The 19,600-nt window shown below is 45.8% G+C and overlaps 1 protein-coding gene across 1 annotated transcript in view; it reads right to left on the reverse strand.

Moving 5' to 3' along the window:
• Positions 1-19,600, reverse strand: part of LOC138953776 (3-hydroxy-3-methylglutaryl-coenzyme A reductase-like) — a 146,836-nt gene that overhangs the window by 84,515 nt on the left and 42,721 nt on the right. The window contains exons 17-20 of the mRNA XM_070325718.1: positions 19,362-19,468; positions 18,149-18,353; positions 15,865-16,023; positions 15,444-15,598 (exon numbers count right to left, since the gene is read on the reverse strand). Of these exons, the coding sequence (XP_070181819.1) occupies positions 15,444-15,598; positions 15,865-16,023; positions 18,149-18,353; positions 19,362-19,468 (626 nt within the window). The remainder of the gene's footprint in view (positions 1-15,443; positions 15,599-15,864; positions 16,024-18,148; positions 18,354-19,361; positions 19,469-19,600) is intronic.

Genomic DNA, 19,600 nt, shown 5'->3' on the forward strand with positions numbered 1-19,600 from the left:
GTACCAAGAGGCAAAAACTTCTATCAGCTGCTTCTCCAATTCACCCGAAGGCGTAGAAGCGCGTGGTGAGATAGAGTCCATTCTGAGTGGACATTCTTAATCAACAGACTTAGAGAGTCCGCCAAACCATTAAGCCTCCCATGAAGGTACTTCGCTGCTAATAAGATCTCATGGTGGTAACACCACATCAGAAACCTCTCATGCTCGATGAGGAAGCGATAGGGAGTGAGAGGCCCCCTTGCTTGTTGAGAAAAGCACCACTGTGTTGTTGTCTGATTGAATCAACACATGTTCTAGCCCTTTGTTTAATTGCTTAACACCCAGCCGACCACAAAGGGCCATATCAAAGCTGTGCTGCCTTAGACATCTAATGTGTTCCAGCCCTACAATTCCAGTTTCTACCTGGAGTAAAGGGCTTCTAGAAGGGGCCGCTTGTACAGTCTCCACAAAGAGATCAAAACGGCCCTAGATTCGTTTGACTTAGAATCGAAATCAGAACCCTGAAGCTCTGAAATAAATAAAATGTAGCCACTTCCGATCTCTTTTGTGTATCAAAAAGAGGAAGTAACATCCATACAATCTATGTAAGCGACCCAAAAGGAAGGCCCCAATAAAGTGGGAGTCCTAATCCCCACCAGCCGCTGTGTTAAAACACAAAAGCGGAAAGAAGGGTGATGCCGAGCACTAAAACTCCAGTTGACATAACTGCCGAGAGTGTAAGAGAAAACATGCTTTTGTCTGCCCACCGACCCCCACTGCTAACTTGCCCCGAGGGGAAAGAGGAGTGGGTATTTGGCACAGAGCCCTGCCGCGAAGGAGAGCATGGAGATAAAAGCTAAAGCCAAGACGGGCTAGCCTAGGGCTTTTCTTTTGATAACAAGACAAAGCTGAGGCCTGCCGTGCGCTTTCCTTTTGCTGTGAGCTTCTCTTTGTTAGAGAAGAGTCCGCGTGCATAGAAGCGGACTCGAAAAGAGAACCTTCAAGCAAAGAAGAGATTAAAGTCTCGCCAAAAGAACAATACTTTAGGTAGAGACCTACTCCCAGACGAACATCAAAGCTACATCCTTTGTATCTGCGTCCTGACCACGGCTGTTCCTAGCTTACGATTAAGTTGGCAGCTAAATAGGTCATGACCCTCGGTCACGGCTGCTCCCTGTACTTCCCCTGATAAGGTCCCTGCTGCCAACGCTACAGCGCGCGAGCAACGAAAAGCAGCCTCGCCCCGCGCAATACCACTGCCAGCGCTCGGCGCTGCAACGTAAACAAACCCCGGCGAGGGCGATAGCTCGCCGCCAAAAGAATAAAAGAGACATGCTCGGCTTCGTCTACAATTGTCTCATTTTGAAGCAACGTACATTTATCACTACAACCAAAAAAGAATAACCTTTCCAAAGACACCAAACACAACATACATACATTCAGACAAGCGTGCCATGCGTGAAGTTGAAAATAACTGAAAAGCCGACCATGTTTCAAATGTTTGTGCGTGCGAGAGGTTTTCATGTGTTTTACAATAGACTGTAAAAACACAGTCACTTTTTCTGTCTTCCACATCTATATATATATATACGACTTGTGTCTGTCTGTCTGTCTGTCTCTCTGTCTGTCTGTTACTGTGCGTGATGCGCGGCCAAGGTTCTCGATGGATCTGTTTCAAATTTGGTGGCCATATTCATGTTCACCCGGGACACAATCTGGTCGATGAGATATTTCAACGCGTGCTCTCAGCGCGCAGCGCAAACCGATTTTTTTTTTTTCGGGATCCACTACCAGTCACTCATCCTTATCTCTCCAGTGTAGTCAGCGTTTACCTCCCTTCCTTCGTGTGGCGCGCGGATATTCCCATTCAGTTACTATTTTTAGAAGGTCACTACACTGTCCAGAACGCTGTCCTTGCACCCCTAAATTGTCCTCACTGTAAAAGTGCAAAGGTCGAATCAATTTATAGCCACGCGAAAATTACACTGACATCTATCTCTATATATTTATATATCTATATATATATACACGGCTTCTCTGTGTGTGTGTGTGTGTGTGTGTTTGGTGTGTGTGTGTGTGTGTGTGTGTGTGTGTGTGTGTGTGTGTGTGTGTGTGTGTGTGTGTGTGTGTGTGTGTGTGTGTGTGTGTGTGTGTGTGTGTGTGTGTGTGTGTGTGTGTGTGTGTGTGTGTGTGTGTGTGTGTGTGTGTGTGTGTGTGTGTGTGTGTGTGTGTGTGTGTGTGTGTGTGTGTGTGTGTGTGTGTGTGTGTGTGTGTGTGTGTGTGTGTGTGTGTGTGTGTGTGTGTGTGTGTGTGTGTGTGTGTGTGTGTGTGTGTGTGTGTGTGTGTGTGTGTGTGTGTGTGTGTGTGTGTGTGTGTGTGTGTGTGTGTGCGTGCGTGTGTGTGTGTGTGTGTGTGTGTGTGTGTGTGTGCGTGCGTGTGTGTGTGTGTGTGTGCGTGCGTGTGTCTGTGTCTGTATGTGTATGTGTGTCGGTGTGCCTCTGTCTGTGTGTGTGTGTGTGTGTGTGTGTGTGTGTGTGTGTGTGTGTGTGTGTGTGTGTGTGTGTGTGTGGGCAACACCTGTGGATTGCACAGTTCTGTTTGTGATGTGGTCTGGCGGCTAAATTGGTGTGTCTGTATGTTCTGGCCTTCCTTTGAGAAGCCATAACAGTTTTAAAAGGGCTTAGAGATAAGCTCTAAATGTCTCAATCCTGTGTGAGTGGACTTCGCCTCCAAAGGTGATTGGTGTGTTTCGGCACTCGATTACATTCGGCGTAGACAGGGATCGGACTCGACATGATATGATCAGGAATGGCATTATGGTCACTGAATCATTTTCGTGCTGTTCCCATTCCACGAATCTGGGAGGGACCTAAGCTTGGCGGGTCCATGGTTCGGTTCATTCAAACGGGGGCGGGTGTGACAGGGAGACTACCGCCGCCCTTCACAGCAGACTCTGCAGAGTTGTTCGCCTTAGAAGTTGTGAGATATTTATAGCTCTTTATAGCTCGCAAGGCAACACCTGTGGAGTGTAGAGTTCTGTTTGTGATATCGTAAATATTCTGCATCCAATTTGGTGGGCATATTCAGGTGGACCCCGGGCACAAACTGGTGGATGAAAACCGGCGAAGCCGGGTATTCCTCTAGTTGGGTATATATGACAAACACATACATGCACTACACTAGGTTTGGGTGAAAAGGGGTTCCGTCTTACCTGACACGAGTAACTGCCTGTCCAAACCATCGAAAATCACACGTATACAATAATGAAATAGTGCATTAGTGAACCACAAGGTGTATAAACACGCTACAGTCAGCAATCTTTTTAGACACACTTACGGGACGGAACCCGACAAAATCAAGTGTTGCAGATATAACACACGTTTCTCATTCAAACTTATAAAGTTTCAACTCAGAGAGAAGTGTGGTACGCAAACCAGAGCCAGAGGGGGCGGGGATATAGCTCAGTTGGTAGTGCGCTGGATTTGTATTCAGTTGGCCGCTGACAGCGTGAGTTCCCAGGTTCGGGGGAAATTTATTTCACAGAGTCAACTTTGTGTGCAGACTCTCTTCGGTGTCCGAACACCCCCCGTGTACACTACATTGGGTGTGCACGTTAAAGATCCCACGATTGACAAAAGGGTCTTTCCTGGCAAAATTGCTCAGGCACAGTTAATAATTGTCTACCTATACCCGTGTGACTTGGAATAATAGGCCGTGAAAGGTAAATATGCACCGAAATGGCTGCAATTTACTGGCCGTATAAAATTCCATCTCACACGGCATCATTGCAGAGCGCCTAGAACTGTACCTACGGAATATGCGTGATATAAGCCTCATATTGATTGATTGATTGATTGATTGATAAACTGTTTTTCTTTTTTTTTGTCTTTTTCTTGGTCCTTACACCTGTTCCTTGTTCCGGTATTCTCTCACGCCGCCCCGTCCCTGCATTCGCTGCTCCATCCACATCTGAATTTCGTTCCGCTGCCAGACCTGTCGATTTTACAGACGCTCCAGGGAGGGATGTCGGGTCGCTGCGGTAGGCTACCCTCGGAAGTTGACACTGCACTTCTGCTGAGTCACTTCGACGGTGTTCAGTAGTGGGTCTGTCCCGAGCTAACGGACTCAGCCCACTACCTACTATGCCCCCTACTAACGACATTGACTGCTAAGTCGCGGAGCCAGACTAAGTGAGCGTCCCCTCCAGAGAGCAGACCGCCACCACGTCCCTCCGTCGACCCCCCAGAACGTCACACGTTGAAGACTGACAGCAGAAGTACTATTCAGGGAAGGATGGAACAGGAACAATGAGACCAAGGTCACCATGAGAGCTCCGGGCATGAAGGGCCACAAGAGCAAGGACATTTTATAATTTTGGATGATTAATGAGATGAGGATGATTATAATGATGATGCTATGGATTTCCAATTTTGGTTTGAGACTACGTGACAGGGCAGCACTCTACGCTTACTGTAATAATATATCCTGGTGTCAACCAGGCCCGAGAACTGCCGCACCTGCGGTGTTGGTCAGGTAAACAGAACCTGAGCACCCTCAAAGTCGCATTCGTTAAGTGAATGACACTCGGCTGTGTGATTCCAGCCTTCCCATAGGAACCATAGCACTTCCACTCTGGGTAGGAGCCGACCGTAGCCCGAAAAACCCACATGACCCTGATGGGATTCGAACCCACGACCTCCCGGCCCGCAGCCCGATGCGCTAACCACTGCGCTACGGGGGCCGGTGATTGATAAACTGTTAATTAGTGGCATCTCGCTGCCAGCCTCCAGTAAAGATAAAGAGGGCTCTCGTTTTCCCACGGGGGCCAGATAGTGCAGGCCAATCTGGAATGCCAGAAACTGGGTCAGGGCAGGGAGGGGTGAAGCAGGCAGTGTGTTGAACTAAAGGGGAGAGTTTAGGGGAAAATGAACAGCCGTGTGACGGAACACAAAGATATCCAGTGAGGACGTAACCGCACAAGAGAGAGAACAAATGAAAGCCTTGTTCAAAGGCGATAATCGTAAAGAAGTGCGGCCCCAATCTACCGCAGCCAGGAGATCCTTGTTCTTGCAAACAGACAGTTTCTCCTTGCTATAAACATCCAGATGAATGTTCGTCAATTCCGGGGTATCCGGGGGCGGTTCCGTAGATAGAACAAAAAAATCAACTAAGTTCTTAGGCTTGGAGTTAACCGAGGCCTACGAATAGCGCTCAGCGAGTGATGCGCTACTTGAGCGGGTGACGCAAGCTAAAGCAATGCCGCAGCAGGTGCTCAGCTGAGCGCTGGATAAAAAGGAAGTGGTGACAAAGGAGACTCGTTTGAGAAACTTCCACAAGTTCAAATGCCACCGAGGGAGGATCTAAGAACTTAAAGTTCGAAGATTTTCCTTAGAAGGCTCAAATCAGCTGAAAATGACGCAAACCACGGCAAAGCCGAAGCAGGAGCTTCCCCAAGTAATGCCAGCAAAGGCAGAGGTGGGGCAAAACATCGTTTGCAAAAACTTTACAAGTTGAAAAGTCACCAAAGGAGACTCTAAAACCTTAAAGTTCGCAGATTGCTCCTGAGAAGGAGCAAAAACCAGCCAAAGCTGATGGAGGAGTAACGGCAGATGACGATGCTACCGCTACCCCTTCATGGAAATAGTGCATAATGTCACGTAAAATTACGTGAATCCATGTCCAGCGACTCTATGTTTATTGTTTTGTTAGGGTGGATATTATTTTGTTGTGAAACAAGAAGGGCAAAGCCCATACGACTCACATGCTTGACCTCGACCTTTAGGGTAACTAAACCTAGCAATGACATCATACACTAAGAACTGCTTTACACATTTTTCCTACCAAAATACATGTGACCTTGACCCAAGGTCAAGGTCATCCAAGGTCATGCAACACAAAGCTGTTAATTCAAGACATAGGAAGTACAATGGTGCTTATTGGCTCTTTCTACCATGAGATATGGTCACTTTTAGTGGTTCACTACCTTATTTTGGTCACATTTCATAAGGGTCAAAGTGACCTTGACCTTGATCATATGTGACCAAATGTGTCTCATGATGAAAGCATAACATGTGCCCCACATAATTTTTAAGTTTGAAACGGTTATCTTCCATAGTTCAGGGTCAAGGTCACTTCAAAATATGTATACAATCCAACTTTGAAGAGCTCCTGTGACCTTGACCTTGAAGCAAGGTAAACCAAACTGGTATCAAAAGATGGGGCTTACTTTGCCCTATATATCATATGTAGGTGAGGTATTCAATCTCAAAAACTTCAGAGAAAATGGGAAAAATGTGAAAAATAGCCGTTTTTTAGGCAACATTTATGGCCCCTGCGACCTTGACCTTGAAGCAAGGTCAAGATGCTATGTATGTTTTTTGGGGCCTTGTCATCATACACCATCTTGCCAAATTTGGCACTGATAGACTGAATAGTGTCCAAGAAATATCCAACGTTAAAGTTTTCCGGACGTCCGGACGGACGGACGGACGACTCGGGTGAGTACATAGACTCACTTTTGCTTCGCATGTGAGTCAAAAAATCATATGCGGGGTTGGCGGGAGGGAATACACTATGTGATTCGGGTAAGTATATTAATCAAATGAAAATTTACTTAAAAATTTTCGATTAAATTACATATTCTTACTCCGAATCACATAAAAGCAGATAGCTTCAACAAGGTGGTGGGAAAGAAACATCCAACTCACTCTTAAAACCTTGCCAAAAAACTGGCCTGCTGCCAAAAGGTCAGGAAAAGGGCCCAGTGAGAAAGAAAATCTAACTCACTCTAAACCCTTGCCAGGAACTGGCCCACTGCCAAAAAGGCAGGAAAGGACCTGAGAACCATCAGTCACGATGTCTCTCAGGCAAAAGTTGCGAAAGACGACATCAGAAAGCCAGAAATCTGTGCCCAGCACTTCTTCCAATCTCCTGGACCAAACGACCCAGAAAGAGACACCAGCCTTGGATAAACCCTAGCCGAGTAGAGGGAAAGACAAGCTGCCCTTCCCCCCCCCCCCTTTCGAATGGAAGGAAATGCCCATGCATTGAAAACGATCCATGCGTAAGATCGTCCGCTCAGTGCGGTGAAGGACAAACCTCGCGGAGACCGTAAGACGATCGTGCCAAAGTAAGCAACCTTGGGATGGAGTAAAGCCCGAAAGGACTGTGGGATAAAAGTCAGCTCCAGAGAAGAGTGACCAATTATCCAACGAAGAGAGAGAGAGACCTGAGTACAAAGTACCAGAGCCCACCTCGACGGGAAAATCCCAAAAAAGAGACTGTCGCCCGTAATCCTCTACCAGTCCATGCGAAAGCAGAGAGAGAGGTAATATGAGGAAGCAGAAACTTACAAAAGTGCGTAAGCCACCAGAAAGGCGGAAATCACCGTGGTCAAAGACTGATGTGACCGGTGACCATAAACAAAAAAGACTAAAAGCCAGAATGTTCACAGATCAGTCTGCTTGAAGGTAAATGAAGAAAAATCAAAAACCCAAAACAGAAAACAAGACTGGTAAGCATAAACGGAAAACCGTGAAGCAGACCAGCCATAAGACCCCCGAGACAAGAGTTCTCAGGGAAAAAAACAGAAGAAAACTTCACGGCCAAATCTGGAGAAATTCCTGAGTTCGGTCGAAAAGCTAGACCGCGTCTGTTTACCTCTGAAAGACTGAGAGTCAGACGCGGCGATCAACCGGCAAACGCTGTAGTCATAGTTGCCCGCGGTATAAGGGTGACTGTAAAGGAAACCCAACCCAACGGAAGTCGTCCTGATTCACCTCATGCTAGGATGAGGGAGAAGTGGAAGAGTAAAATCCAAAGTAACAGGAACCGAAAATCCATAGTAGACCACACAAGGTAGGAGACTATAGAACAGGCTAAGGCTAAGAGCCATGATGCCTGTACGACAGCCATTGTACCAAAGTACCCGCAATACTGAGGTAAAAGAAACGGAAGTTTCGGCTGTCAATAAGATGCTGGGCTATAAGTCCGCAGCAAAGAAAACGTTAGCTAACCCTTTTGCCAAAAAGAGAGGAGTAGCCAAAAACCTGAGAGAGGAGAAAAGCCACAAAGAATGACTCCTCAAACATCGATTGCCAAAGGCAATGCACCCTCAGGAAAATCTGAATGTTACTTCCGAGGACAACTCAAGTGCACCTTAAGTTTGGACGAAACACCAGAACACGTCTGATCGCTAGAGAAAGACAGAGTCAGACTCGGCGAAAGACAAACAAGGACCCTGGTCCAGAAGCTTGTGGCGAAAAATGGGGTAACTGAAGGCAGAAACCCCACTCAAACGGAAATCGTCCTATCTCATCTGCTGCATAAGATGAGCAAAAGGAAAGAAAAGTCAAAGTCCGAAGCCACAAGCACAGGGAAAGCAACACCCATCACCGCTGAACGGTGGAATGGCTGTTGCACCAGCCGAGGCTAAAAACCCCGGAAGCCCTAAGGTCAGCTGTTGTTCCAAAAACCCCGACGTACCAAAGAAACGTCTGTGAAAGAACAACTTCTTCAGTTACACAGGAAGAGCCACAGAAGCATCAGCCCGTGGCTGAAACCGCTATAACGCTGCCAGAGGACTATAACCGAAGGACAGCGCCAGATCGGACCAGAAGAGACCCCAGAGGGTGCTCGAGCTGATGGACCTAGATCACTGTAAAAGATCGGGCTAAAGCTTGGAGAGAGAGGCTTGCTGCTAGAGCTGCCCTTCTCCCTGCTCAAAAGTGATCAATTTCTCGAAACTCGAGAATAAGACAGAGACTGCCTATTGACCACCAGCCTAGCTTGGCCAGAGGCCTGAGCATGCTTCCCCTAAGGAGGCTAGCTCTGCTTCAACCCTTGTAGAGAGAAATCGGAGACCTGCTGATCTCTATTCAACTGGACCTCCTTTCTTCTGGTAAAAACACCAAAGATCAAAAGGAGATCCCTCCACCCCGGGCAAAGCACAAGTGTCTCTCCTAGTCTGTTCAGGGAACTGAGAACGCGAGAGAAACAAGTCCCTCCAACACCTGGCTGCAAAAGCATAGTGAAGGAAGGACAGCCTTGTTTGCTCATTATTCACCCTCAAAGGGATGATAAAAAGAATGGAGATGTCATCAGCGTCCAGATACACACTAAGTGTGAAAAGGATTCAGTGACTCTAAGCAAGAACCTCTTATTACCACAGTTTGTACGATGGAATGGTACTTTTACATCTGACATGATTAACACTTTCACCGGAGCACCACAAGGAACAGTTTTGTCACCTTTTTTGTTCACCCTGTATACATCTGATTTTAAAGTACAAGGAGAGTCATGTCATCTTCAGAAATTTTCTGACGACTCTGCCGTGGTTGGTAGTATTCTTGATGGTGATGAGAGCTTGTATAGAGAACGTATTGATGATTTTGTGTCTTGGTGTGATTCCAACTTTTTAGTATTAAACGCAAGCAAGACGAAGGAAATGATTTTTGATTTTCGCAAAAAGAAAGACACTGTCCATCCTGTAGTCATCAAAGGTGATGCGATTGAGATAGTCAGCGAGTACAAGTATTTAGGTGTAGTTCTAGATGACAAGCTAAGCTGGTTTAATCATGTTGATGCTGTTTTTAAGAAGACGCAGTCAAGATTGTTTTTCCTGCGCAAGCTGAGATCATTTCATGTGTGTAACAAGATGCTGTACATGTTTTATCAGAGTATGGTGTGCAGTGTGATGGTGTTTGCATCAGTGTGTTGGGGAGGGAATGCCACTGCAAGGGACACTGGCAGGCTGAACAGGCTGATAAAGAAAGCGAGTTCTACTGTAGGCCAGAGCCTTGACACCCTTGAAGTCCTTGTCGAAAGAAGGCTTGCCAGTAAGTCCAGAGCTATTCTGTTCAACCTAGGGCATCCCCTCCACGACGCACTGATGGATCTCCGCATCACACGGAACGCTCGGTTTCTCATGCCTAGGTGTCGAACGGAGCGTTTTCGGCGTTCTTTTCTTCCTGCAGCTGTGAGATATTTTAACAGCAACAGAGCCATTGTCCTGGCCACAGACTATCAGTGATGCCTTTTAAATGTACCTCTTAGTGATAGATTTAATATGATTTGATGACTGTTTGACCTTTGATCATAACGAGTGCTGTGATAATGATGGCTAATCTACTGTGATACCTGTGATAACTGATGATGATTACTGTTATTGGTTTTATGTGTTTGGTTGGTCTCTTCTTTGGTAGTGCAATAGCATTAATTATGGATTGTTGTTATCATCATTTACATAAAAACTTATTTGTTAATCCAAACAATGATATAATTACTGTGATGTTCTTAACTACACTTTAACATGGAATGTACATGTATGTATGTATGTAAGTATGTATGTATGTATGTACGTATGTATGTATGTATGTAGGCATGTATGTAGGTATGTATGCATGTGTGTTGGTGTGTCGGTGTGTCATGTGTGCAAGAAAAAAGGGTATTGTAGTTGTACATATATTACTTCATGGGTTTTATGAATTTTCTTCTCTTATTCTTTTATAATTATTAATTAATGACCTATATGTGCTGATGACCAATTTAATTTCCTTTGTTGGATCAATAAAATGTTATGAGTTATGAGTTATGAGAGCGCTCAGAAGATCATCTCCAAAAAAGAGGCAAGTTCTGAAAACTGACGTTCAACTTCCTCCAAAGTTCCTGCGTTACCAAAAAAGGTGTACGCGGAAGAGCAAAGACACCGGCAAATTCCGCCCAGGCTTCAGCCAAATGAACCTCTTATGCCAAGAAGAAACAAATGTCAAGGCCTTTGTAGCCAAAGCCAGCCAATGCTGAGCATGTTCCGGAACTGAACCGTGAAGAACGAGCAGCAGAACCGGAACACCGAGGATACCACTTCCGGGAGGAGATGGACTAGCCCAAAACCTGCGAAAGGTGGTACCCACATCAAAGGTGACTCTCAAACCGGAAGTAGGAAAACATTCCTCCTTCGCGGAACCGGAAGTCCGACATCGCCGATTGAGCAACCGAAAAACGGAAGCCACCAAAGCCGATGTACCCTCCGGAAATTAACAGGTAGTGACCCCAGTCGCAGCTCCGAGAGAATCCAAGAGCTTCGACGGAAGTCAAGAACATGTCTGATCGTTGGCTAAAGACCGTATAACAGCATAGCCAAGTGCACGGACACGGACCTAAGTCACAGTTGCCAGTGGAAAGCTAATGAACGGGATGACCAGAAAACCGGAAACCCCGTCCACCCGGAAACCGTCCCTTCTCAACCCCTCCCAAAAGAGGGTAAGAATAAGAGAAGGTAACATCCGAAGCCACCAGAACTGAATAGACCGACGACGCAACACCCAACAGGTGAAGTGAAGACTGTCCCGGCCGAGGCTGAAAGTCTGAATGCCCGTAGGCCAGCCACCGTTCCTCACTCACTGACATCTTGAGGAAGTGTTAGGAAGAGGAACCGTGAATACGGACAGAGCCAGAAACGCAACAGACAAAACCGCACAATACAGAAGCAAAAGTTGCGTGGACTGAGGACGGGAGCCCTAACGCCCGTAGGCTAGTCCGCGGTCAACTCCAGTAAAGCACACACCGTGTACTCACAAAGGAGGACCTATGCTTCCGGAAAACCGGAAGGACAACTGTCCGGATGTCCGTAGGACATACGCTGTTCATCACTCACTGACATCCGTGTAGGAGCAGCAGGAGGAGGAGCAGCAGGAGGAGGAGCAGCAGGAGGAGGAACAGCAAATCCGGGCGGAGCCGGAAAGGCAACGGACGAAGCCGCATAAAGTGGGAACACCAGTTACATTGACTGAGGCCGGAGGCCAGAACACCCGAAGGCCAGTCCACGGTCAACCCCAGCCGTGACCTCTGTGGGTGCACGGGATGGAGGACCTTCCCGGAAGCGCGACTCCAGAAAACGGAAGCCGCCCTTGCTCAGTCACGGCCGTGCACGCAATGCGATCAGGCTTAGAAAGAGCAGAAGATTAGGCAATGGACGAAGCCACATAACGCGGAAACGCCTGTTGCGTTGACTGAGGCCGGAGGCCAGAACGCCCGAAGGTCAGTCCACGGTCAACCCCACCTGTGCCCACTGTGGGTGCACAGCCTGGAGGACCTTCGCTTCCGGGTAAACCCGGAAACGCGACTTCCGAAACCGTAAACCACCCTTGCTCAGACAGACTTGCACGCCATGCGATCCGACCGTGAATGAGCAGCATATCCTGACTAGCAGGAAGTTTGCGGGTAGTGAACCCGCGACCAAGAACTGTTGCTCAAAAGAGAGCGTCCGGTGGCTTCACGAGAGCCAGTGGAGCAGTTCGACTTACCGTCCATGCCCCCCAAGGAGGCAGAAGACGAAGCGGAAGGCCCGCGTCGCGGGAAACCGTCGCCGACGGCAAACACAAAGACGCCAAAGATCGAGCGTCACCCACTGCCGGCGGAAGTACAACGCTGGAAAACGGCGTGGGACGCTGTAATTCTTCTCTCCCAAACTGTGAAACTCTGGAAATAAAGAGCAAAGCAGTATAGACACCAGAGCGCCGTGCTCCGATGCCAAAAAGAGGGAAAGAAGAAAGGAAAGTCACAGACATGCTCAACTGCCCCCCAAAGTAAATTTGGGGCAGAAGAAGTAACGGACAAAGCGGTAATACATGCTTAGTACGAAACAACAACAAATACCAATGGTCTGGTAAATCAATGACATAAGTATCGCCAGGTTTATCACTGTCAGTCAAGCTGACAAATAGAAATGGCGATCAACAAAAAATTACTGGAAATAAACAAGTCCAGAAAGGACGAAAAAACCAGCAACTAAACGAACTTCCTGTCAAACTAATGACCAAAAAGGAAGCGCTTACCAACTAACAAAGCAGAAGGCAAAAAAAGAGGTAATATAAGGTTTACCTAAACCAAAACATCGGCCGTGCCAAGTTGCCGCCGTCACCCAAGCTGACCAACAAAAATGGCGACCAACAATAAGTTACTGAAAAAATTTACAAGTCCAAAAAACGGACAAAAAGTCAGCAACTACAGCAACACAATGACCAAAATGGAAAGAGCTCACCAAAAACGTAATGGCAAGCCAGTAAGACGGGTTAGGTGGCCGGTGGGTGCCCAAAGAACACCAGCAAGCAGCCACTCACGGAGCCAAATTTCGACGACCTTCTCTGTGTAGGCTGAATAGTCGTATGATGTTACACGTGGTGTTTACAGGGGAAGTGACGTCACATAACCCGGACGGGAGGTAATTCCCTGGGTAGATGGTCATTACCATACCTGTATTTACACTTTTTGTGTTGGGTTGCTTCCCTTTAAAATTGTTTAAGACGGGTAGCCTTTTCAGACCTTAGCATGTTAGACTGCGTCAATGCTTTTATGTGATTCGGAGTAAGAATATGTAATTTAACGGGTATATAAAGATGTGGGTGAACTGAGTTTTTAAATAGATAGCAACTAAGAGGCCACATTCCCCAAAATGACATGACATTGCTGCCCCCTACATGTCACTAAAACCTTATTGAGATGGTCTGGGACATGGTTGAAAGGTGGCTGACCTGGCACAACCACATGGTCACACAAACCCAGTGTAAACACCAGCCGGGGATTAACAAAAAAAAGATATAAAAAAAATAAAAAATAAATTTTTTTTAAAATTAATGTTAAATAAAAATAAAAAAAGTTTAAATGCCCAAATTCTTCCTGGGACGGAAATCCGTCTAGGACGGAAGAAATCCCACCCCTGCTTTTAAGTCTGTCAGAAACTGTGGGTACCAGACCGTTAACTCTGAACCCGACAATTTTATTTCTTCAGAAAATACTCCATCCTGAGATTACAAAATCGGTAATATTTCTAAATGAACCAGGCATGAGACCAGCAAACGTTCAAAATGTAGGAAACTAAGCCGGGGTCCCCCCTGACGGAAAATGAATTTTAGAATTATAAAGGCCATTTTGGGGCCTCTCCTGATAGCAAAAAAATAGATCATGCCTTTTTAAAAAGCTATAAAAACCACAAGAATAATATGTTTTAGCATTTTAAACAAAACATTTTGCTTCACATCCACAGGTGCCTGTAATCACATGATAATGACAATGTAGAAAACAAGAGGCGAAGCCTTCAAGGCTCACGTAAGAAATCGACAAACAGTAACACAAACTCAATCACTCCGTCACACACACACACACACAGTAAGCATAGGTGACACTGTGCAAGAAAGCGAGACACTATAGATCTAGATCTGTCTGTCTGCATGTAGCCTGTAACTTACAGGGACACGACTGCCAACTAGTCTCGGCTCGCTCAAAATGACAATGACCGAGACTTTCAGTAATTCCTTCGCGTGACGTCTAACCCTCTTACGCCATAATGTGACGTCTTCAAATGTTAAAGTTTCTACCACAGACATACACACGCACAGACAGACAAAGTTACGATCGCATAGGCTACACTTACGTGAGCCAAAAAGCAATCAAGATAACTCATCAAAGCTGCTACAATGTCTGAACAGAGTGCACCTCCTCTCCCCCCCCCACCCCACCCCACCCCCCCCCCCCAAAAAAAAGGTTCTAATCTATAAATCGGTTGTTTTGCCTTGAGTTGAGGTGTTAATTTTCCTTATTCAGGCCTACCAGCAACTGCGGGTCATCGGCTCAGCGCAGACAGGATGGAGGGAAAGAGAGAGAGAGAGAGAGAGAGAGAGAGAGAGACGTGCTTCCAAGAGCCCTCTGTGCTTCTTGCTTTCAATGTGACGAACCAACACCTTTTTTCCACCAAGTCCGTATTTCACCACGCAGTGGCCGTTGTCGCACCACGTGCACACGGCCTGACCGGGAATGGATATTTTGGCGATACTGTCGCCAATGAGCTGGCGCCTTTCTTTCTTGTTGATAGTGACAGTCACTTCTTCTGACAGCCAGTTGGCTTTCCACTTGTTTTTCCCACTTTGGTCGTCGATCGTAAGAGCTTCCACAGCCGACAAAACAATATGGAATCCAGACGCCATGATGCTACGGTGTTTGGAGATCGGGAGCCAATCAAAACAACCATCGGTGAATAATTAAGCCTCGGCAATAATCGTCGGAGATCAACAGCCAATCAAACGCGACCCATGATACTGCTATGGGTTCACGCGAGTGCTGGGGTGCGAATGCACTGACTTCAGTCGCAGACAGCTTCAGCTGAACGGTTCATACCACCACCTATGGGTTCACGCGAGTGCTGGGGTGCGAATGCACTGACTTCAGACGCAGACAGCTTCAGCTGAACGGTTCATACCAACTCCCCCCCCCCCCCCCTTTTTTTCTCAACGAATTTGCATCGATCTCAAGAATGGTCTGTGAGCTAAGGAAAATATCGGAATTCCGATAAAAATCGGACCAGTCCCATGTCTGATGAACAACATATGGACACTACTACCAATTCTCAACAATCCCATGGAACAGGTAATTAAACACACACCCCCCCTCACACACACACACACACACTGTACCTGTTGTGTTTGAGGTGACTTTTGACCAGATGACCTGCAGCAAGCGCTGACATAAGACTCAGCTCCCCTGCAAGGACGGTGGCGCAGACAATAGACGCCAACTGTTTGGCATTTTCACTGGGGCAATCTACGTTGGACCCCTTCACCCCAAGCATCTGAAGAAAAAAAGAAAGACTGTGACTCATGTTCATGGAATTTGTTTTACAGCCAATGCTATCTTCCCCTGCTGCACCTCTTCCCAAAGCCTCTCCTTTCTTCTTCTTCTTTAACAGTATAACTCCGCACAAAACCTCTGAACAAACTTTTTTTTCTCCTAACACGAGGAAAGCACAGTAGAACCTATACTCAGCAAAGAATCTGGAGGGTAGTTCTACTCTTCTGTTGTAAAGAAAAGCACATGTTATCCCTGTGTTCTCCTTACCTCCAGACAGGCAGACTGCGGCGGCAGCACAGTTCCCCCACCCACAGTGCCCAGCTCCAGTGACGGCATGGTACAGGAGATAAAGACGTCTTCTCCCAGGGGTCCTGTCGGCCACATGAAGGTGATGCAGTTAGAGCTGGTGATCGTCTGGGCTGGATCCTGTTCAACACCATACAATAAAAAATTAATTACCCTGAAGAAGTCAGCTATCAACAGCTGACAAAATATTGGTAAACATAAAAACAAACAAAAATGAAACGCTGGTTCTTGTTGTGTTGTCTTTTGTTTTATAAATATAACCTGCATCATGAAATGCAAAGGAACCTTCTCAGGTTTCATCAGCTGAATGGCTCAGATGCACCCAAAGCGTACGGTTATTATGGAAGAGGGTCTATGTAAGGCATTTGGCAAACAGACTATGAAAAAGCTGCGCCATTTAATCATCTCAAGAGTATTAAGAGAGTTAAGACATTTTTGGACTGTTTTATATAATCAGATATTGTAAATTGTGATCAACACTGACATTTAAGCAAAACGATACTTATGTTCTAAAGCTCAAATGCTGTGAAGGCAAACAATGCAGGAACAGGAGTACAGTGGAGTCCAGCTATAACGAACCTGGGTATAACGAAATCCCGCTTTTAACGAACTGCCAATTTTGTTTATTTGTTGCTTAACGTCCAGCCGACTACGCAGAGCCATATCAGGACGAGGAAGGGGGGGATGAAGGGGGCCACTTGTCAAGCGATTCCTGTTTACAAATGCACTAACCCATTACTTGTGTCCCAGCAGGCTTTAGTAAAACTAAATTAATACCTACTGGAAGATTACCAGTTTCCAGTATGTTAAAATAGGCTTAACCTATCTACTGCTGGACTTACATCAGAACACTAACAGATTAAACTATACATGAATCGCGAGACAAGCGGCAAGAGAAGAGATTTTTGGAAAAAATACAGGTGAATGAGCAAGAAGGCAGAAAAAAGAAAAGAATTCATGAAGAAAAAGAGAGCATGACAGGAAAGAGGAACCAAAAATCTACCTAACAGCAAACTAGAAAGCTCCTGCGGTTCCAAAAACAGGAGGGGCCTTTAATTTCATAACCGCAGTGCCCCACTGCGGGAGCGGCAAGAGAAGAGATTTTTGGAAAAAATACAGGTGAATGAGCAAGAAGGCAGAAAAAAGAAAAGAATTCATGAAGAAAAAGAGACCATGACAGGAAAGAGGAACCAAAAATCTACCTAACAGCAAACTAGAAAGCTCCTGCGGTTCCAAAAACAGGAGGGGCCTTTAATTTCATAACCGCAGTGCCCCACTGCGGGAAACGAACTGCCAATGATTTCCCGGCAGACAGCCTTCTATTTCTTACTTGTTACTTTCCGGCTACAACGAACCATTTGAACTCATTTGCATAACGAACCCCTCTTATAACAAACTCGTTTTCATCGCCCCAGAGCCGTTTTCGGTTTTGTCTCTAAAAGTCACAAGGCTACAACAAACTGATGTCAATAATTGTCTCCAAAGACAAAAATACACAAACACAAGTGCACATCGCGTGATGAGCGAACTCTGAACAAACAGTAAGAGGTGCACTCTGGGTGTGAGGCTAGGTCAAAGGCTGGTCCATTGTGATAGCTGGGTGGCCTTGTTTATAGACACTGACCTTCTTCTCAGGGGTCATTGACCCAGTTTTAGCTATGAGAGGTGGTTCCCCTTTCATATGAGAGAGGAAACACTTCCTGCACCCGGGTCAGTGAGGGAGTTTAACCTATGGGGAGTTTAACCTATGGGGCGGTCTCTTTGATGTCTTGAGAGGAAACTTGGCCAGGGTAGTACATGCACCAGAACTGGTGGACACCATGAAATCGGAGATTGATCAGAATGTACATGTACATGCTTTTACACGACTTTTTAAATTTTACTTCTAAAATTGTGACAGTAAAGTGAACATTTGAACTATGCCTCTATGGATTATATTATGAAGCTGTTGAAAACATGCAGAGATTGTACTCTCCAAGGAAAGATCGATGGGACGATCATTTGAAGGTGAGTGGAAAAACTTGTCTTAAGGCCATTTAGGGTTGAAAACTCTACAGCAAATTACTGATATAACGAACTAAAATGTATCTCCCTTGAGATTCGTTGTACCCGGACTCCACTGTAATGACAAAAGCACTGACATGTAGGTGTACCAAAAAATGTTGAACCATTGACATTTTTCACTTGAATGAACATAACATCAGGAACAATGACTGGTCCTAAACAAGCACAACCCCCTGCCTACCTGTCCAGTAGCGATGTAGATGGCAGTGACCATGTTTGCAGCGTGAGCGTTGAAGCCTCCCAGCACGCCGGCCATGGCAGAGCCCAGAAAGTTCTTCTTGAAGTTGAGCTCCACAAGAGCAGCAGACGTTGTCTTCAGCACTGACTGCACAATTCTGCCGGGGATCGTTGCACAGCACACAACTGATTTCCCCCGTCCTTCCACCCTGTCATAAAAATTTTTTTTTTAAAATGTCAGCTTCGTGTGTGAAACAAAGGCAGTTTCCTTAAACAAGAATACTGATGTACTGTGTAAATATGACTGAATGCACATGACTCTAGACTAAAAATGTCTATATACCCATGCCTTCATTAGGAAATTTGTTTGGAGCATTCAATATATCTCAGTCTCGTGCTCCAAACATATTTCCTCATGGAGCAGACCTGCCATCCCCTGTGAAGCCTCAAATGTAACAATTTCGATTTTGTGTGTGGAAGAATTGTGTAGCAAATGGTGTATAAGTCTAGCGTTGTCTAAAATTTACTTGCATTTTTTTCAGAATGTATGCTATCTCGCGCACGAATATACATTTTTTTTAAAGTTTATTTAGAAAGCAGGAACATAATAATGCACATTTGAGAGTGTCTGCAGTGCCACTTTTCAGAGTGGACATTTTTGTCTGGCCTATATTCTGACCACTACAAGCAGTGAGAAGCAGAAATGAGTACCAGGACTCACAAGAAAGAGGGAACTGTTGCATGCTTGTGATTGTTTTGAGCGTAGCAATTTTAAGCTTAGTGTTGCAATTTGTCTCAAAACATAGCATTACTTTGCTGAGAGCGAAACAGTTGGCAGTTCTGATGCAGACATTGATACATTGACATTTGTAGTTTTGTTTATGTGTATCAGGTTTATTTTCACATTTTCTATAAACCAAATATAGATTAGAATGAACATCCAACAAATTACACATATGTCTTTGTTCTGTTCTATTTCTTTCACATTTATTGATATGCAAAGGGCAAAGAACAGCAATACCACTGTTAATCTAAGTTCCAAGAAGATGGAAAGGACTTCAAAACAAGAATCACTCGTTTGCAAATCATTCAAAGCCTTTATCCCCCCCTCCCCCCCCCTCTCCCCTCCCCCCCTCCTCCCCCTCTCCCCTCCCCCCCTCCTCCCCTCCCCCCCCCTCCCCCCTCCCCCCCCTCCCCCCTCCCCTTCTACTACTGACAAGTTGATGGCAGCAGATTTCTTGTCGGTACAGAAGTTGCCACTGAGGCTGATGACTTTCATGTTAGGAAAGATTGCCTGTAGCTCATTGAGTGCCTTCTCACAACCCTGTAATCATAGACAATGAAACAGTTAACACTACACTACAAGAACAGTTCATGTCACACTGTGTTACAAGTACATGACTAATCGAAAATTTTTATCTAAATTTTGATTTGATTAATATACTTACCCGAATCA

Source organism: Littorina saxatilis, linkage group LG1, assembly GCF_037325665.1.
Source record: "Littorina saxatilis isolate snail1 linkage group LG1, US_GU_Lsax_2.0, whole genome shotgun sequence".
Lineage (NCBI taxonomy): Eukaryota > Metazoa > Mollusca > Gastropoda > Littorinimorpha > Littorinidae > Littorina > Littorina saxatilis.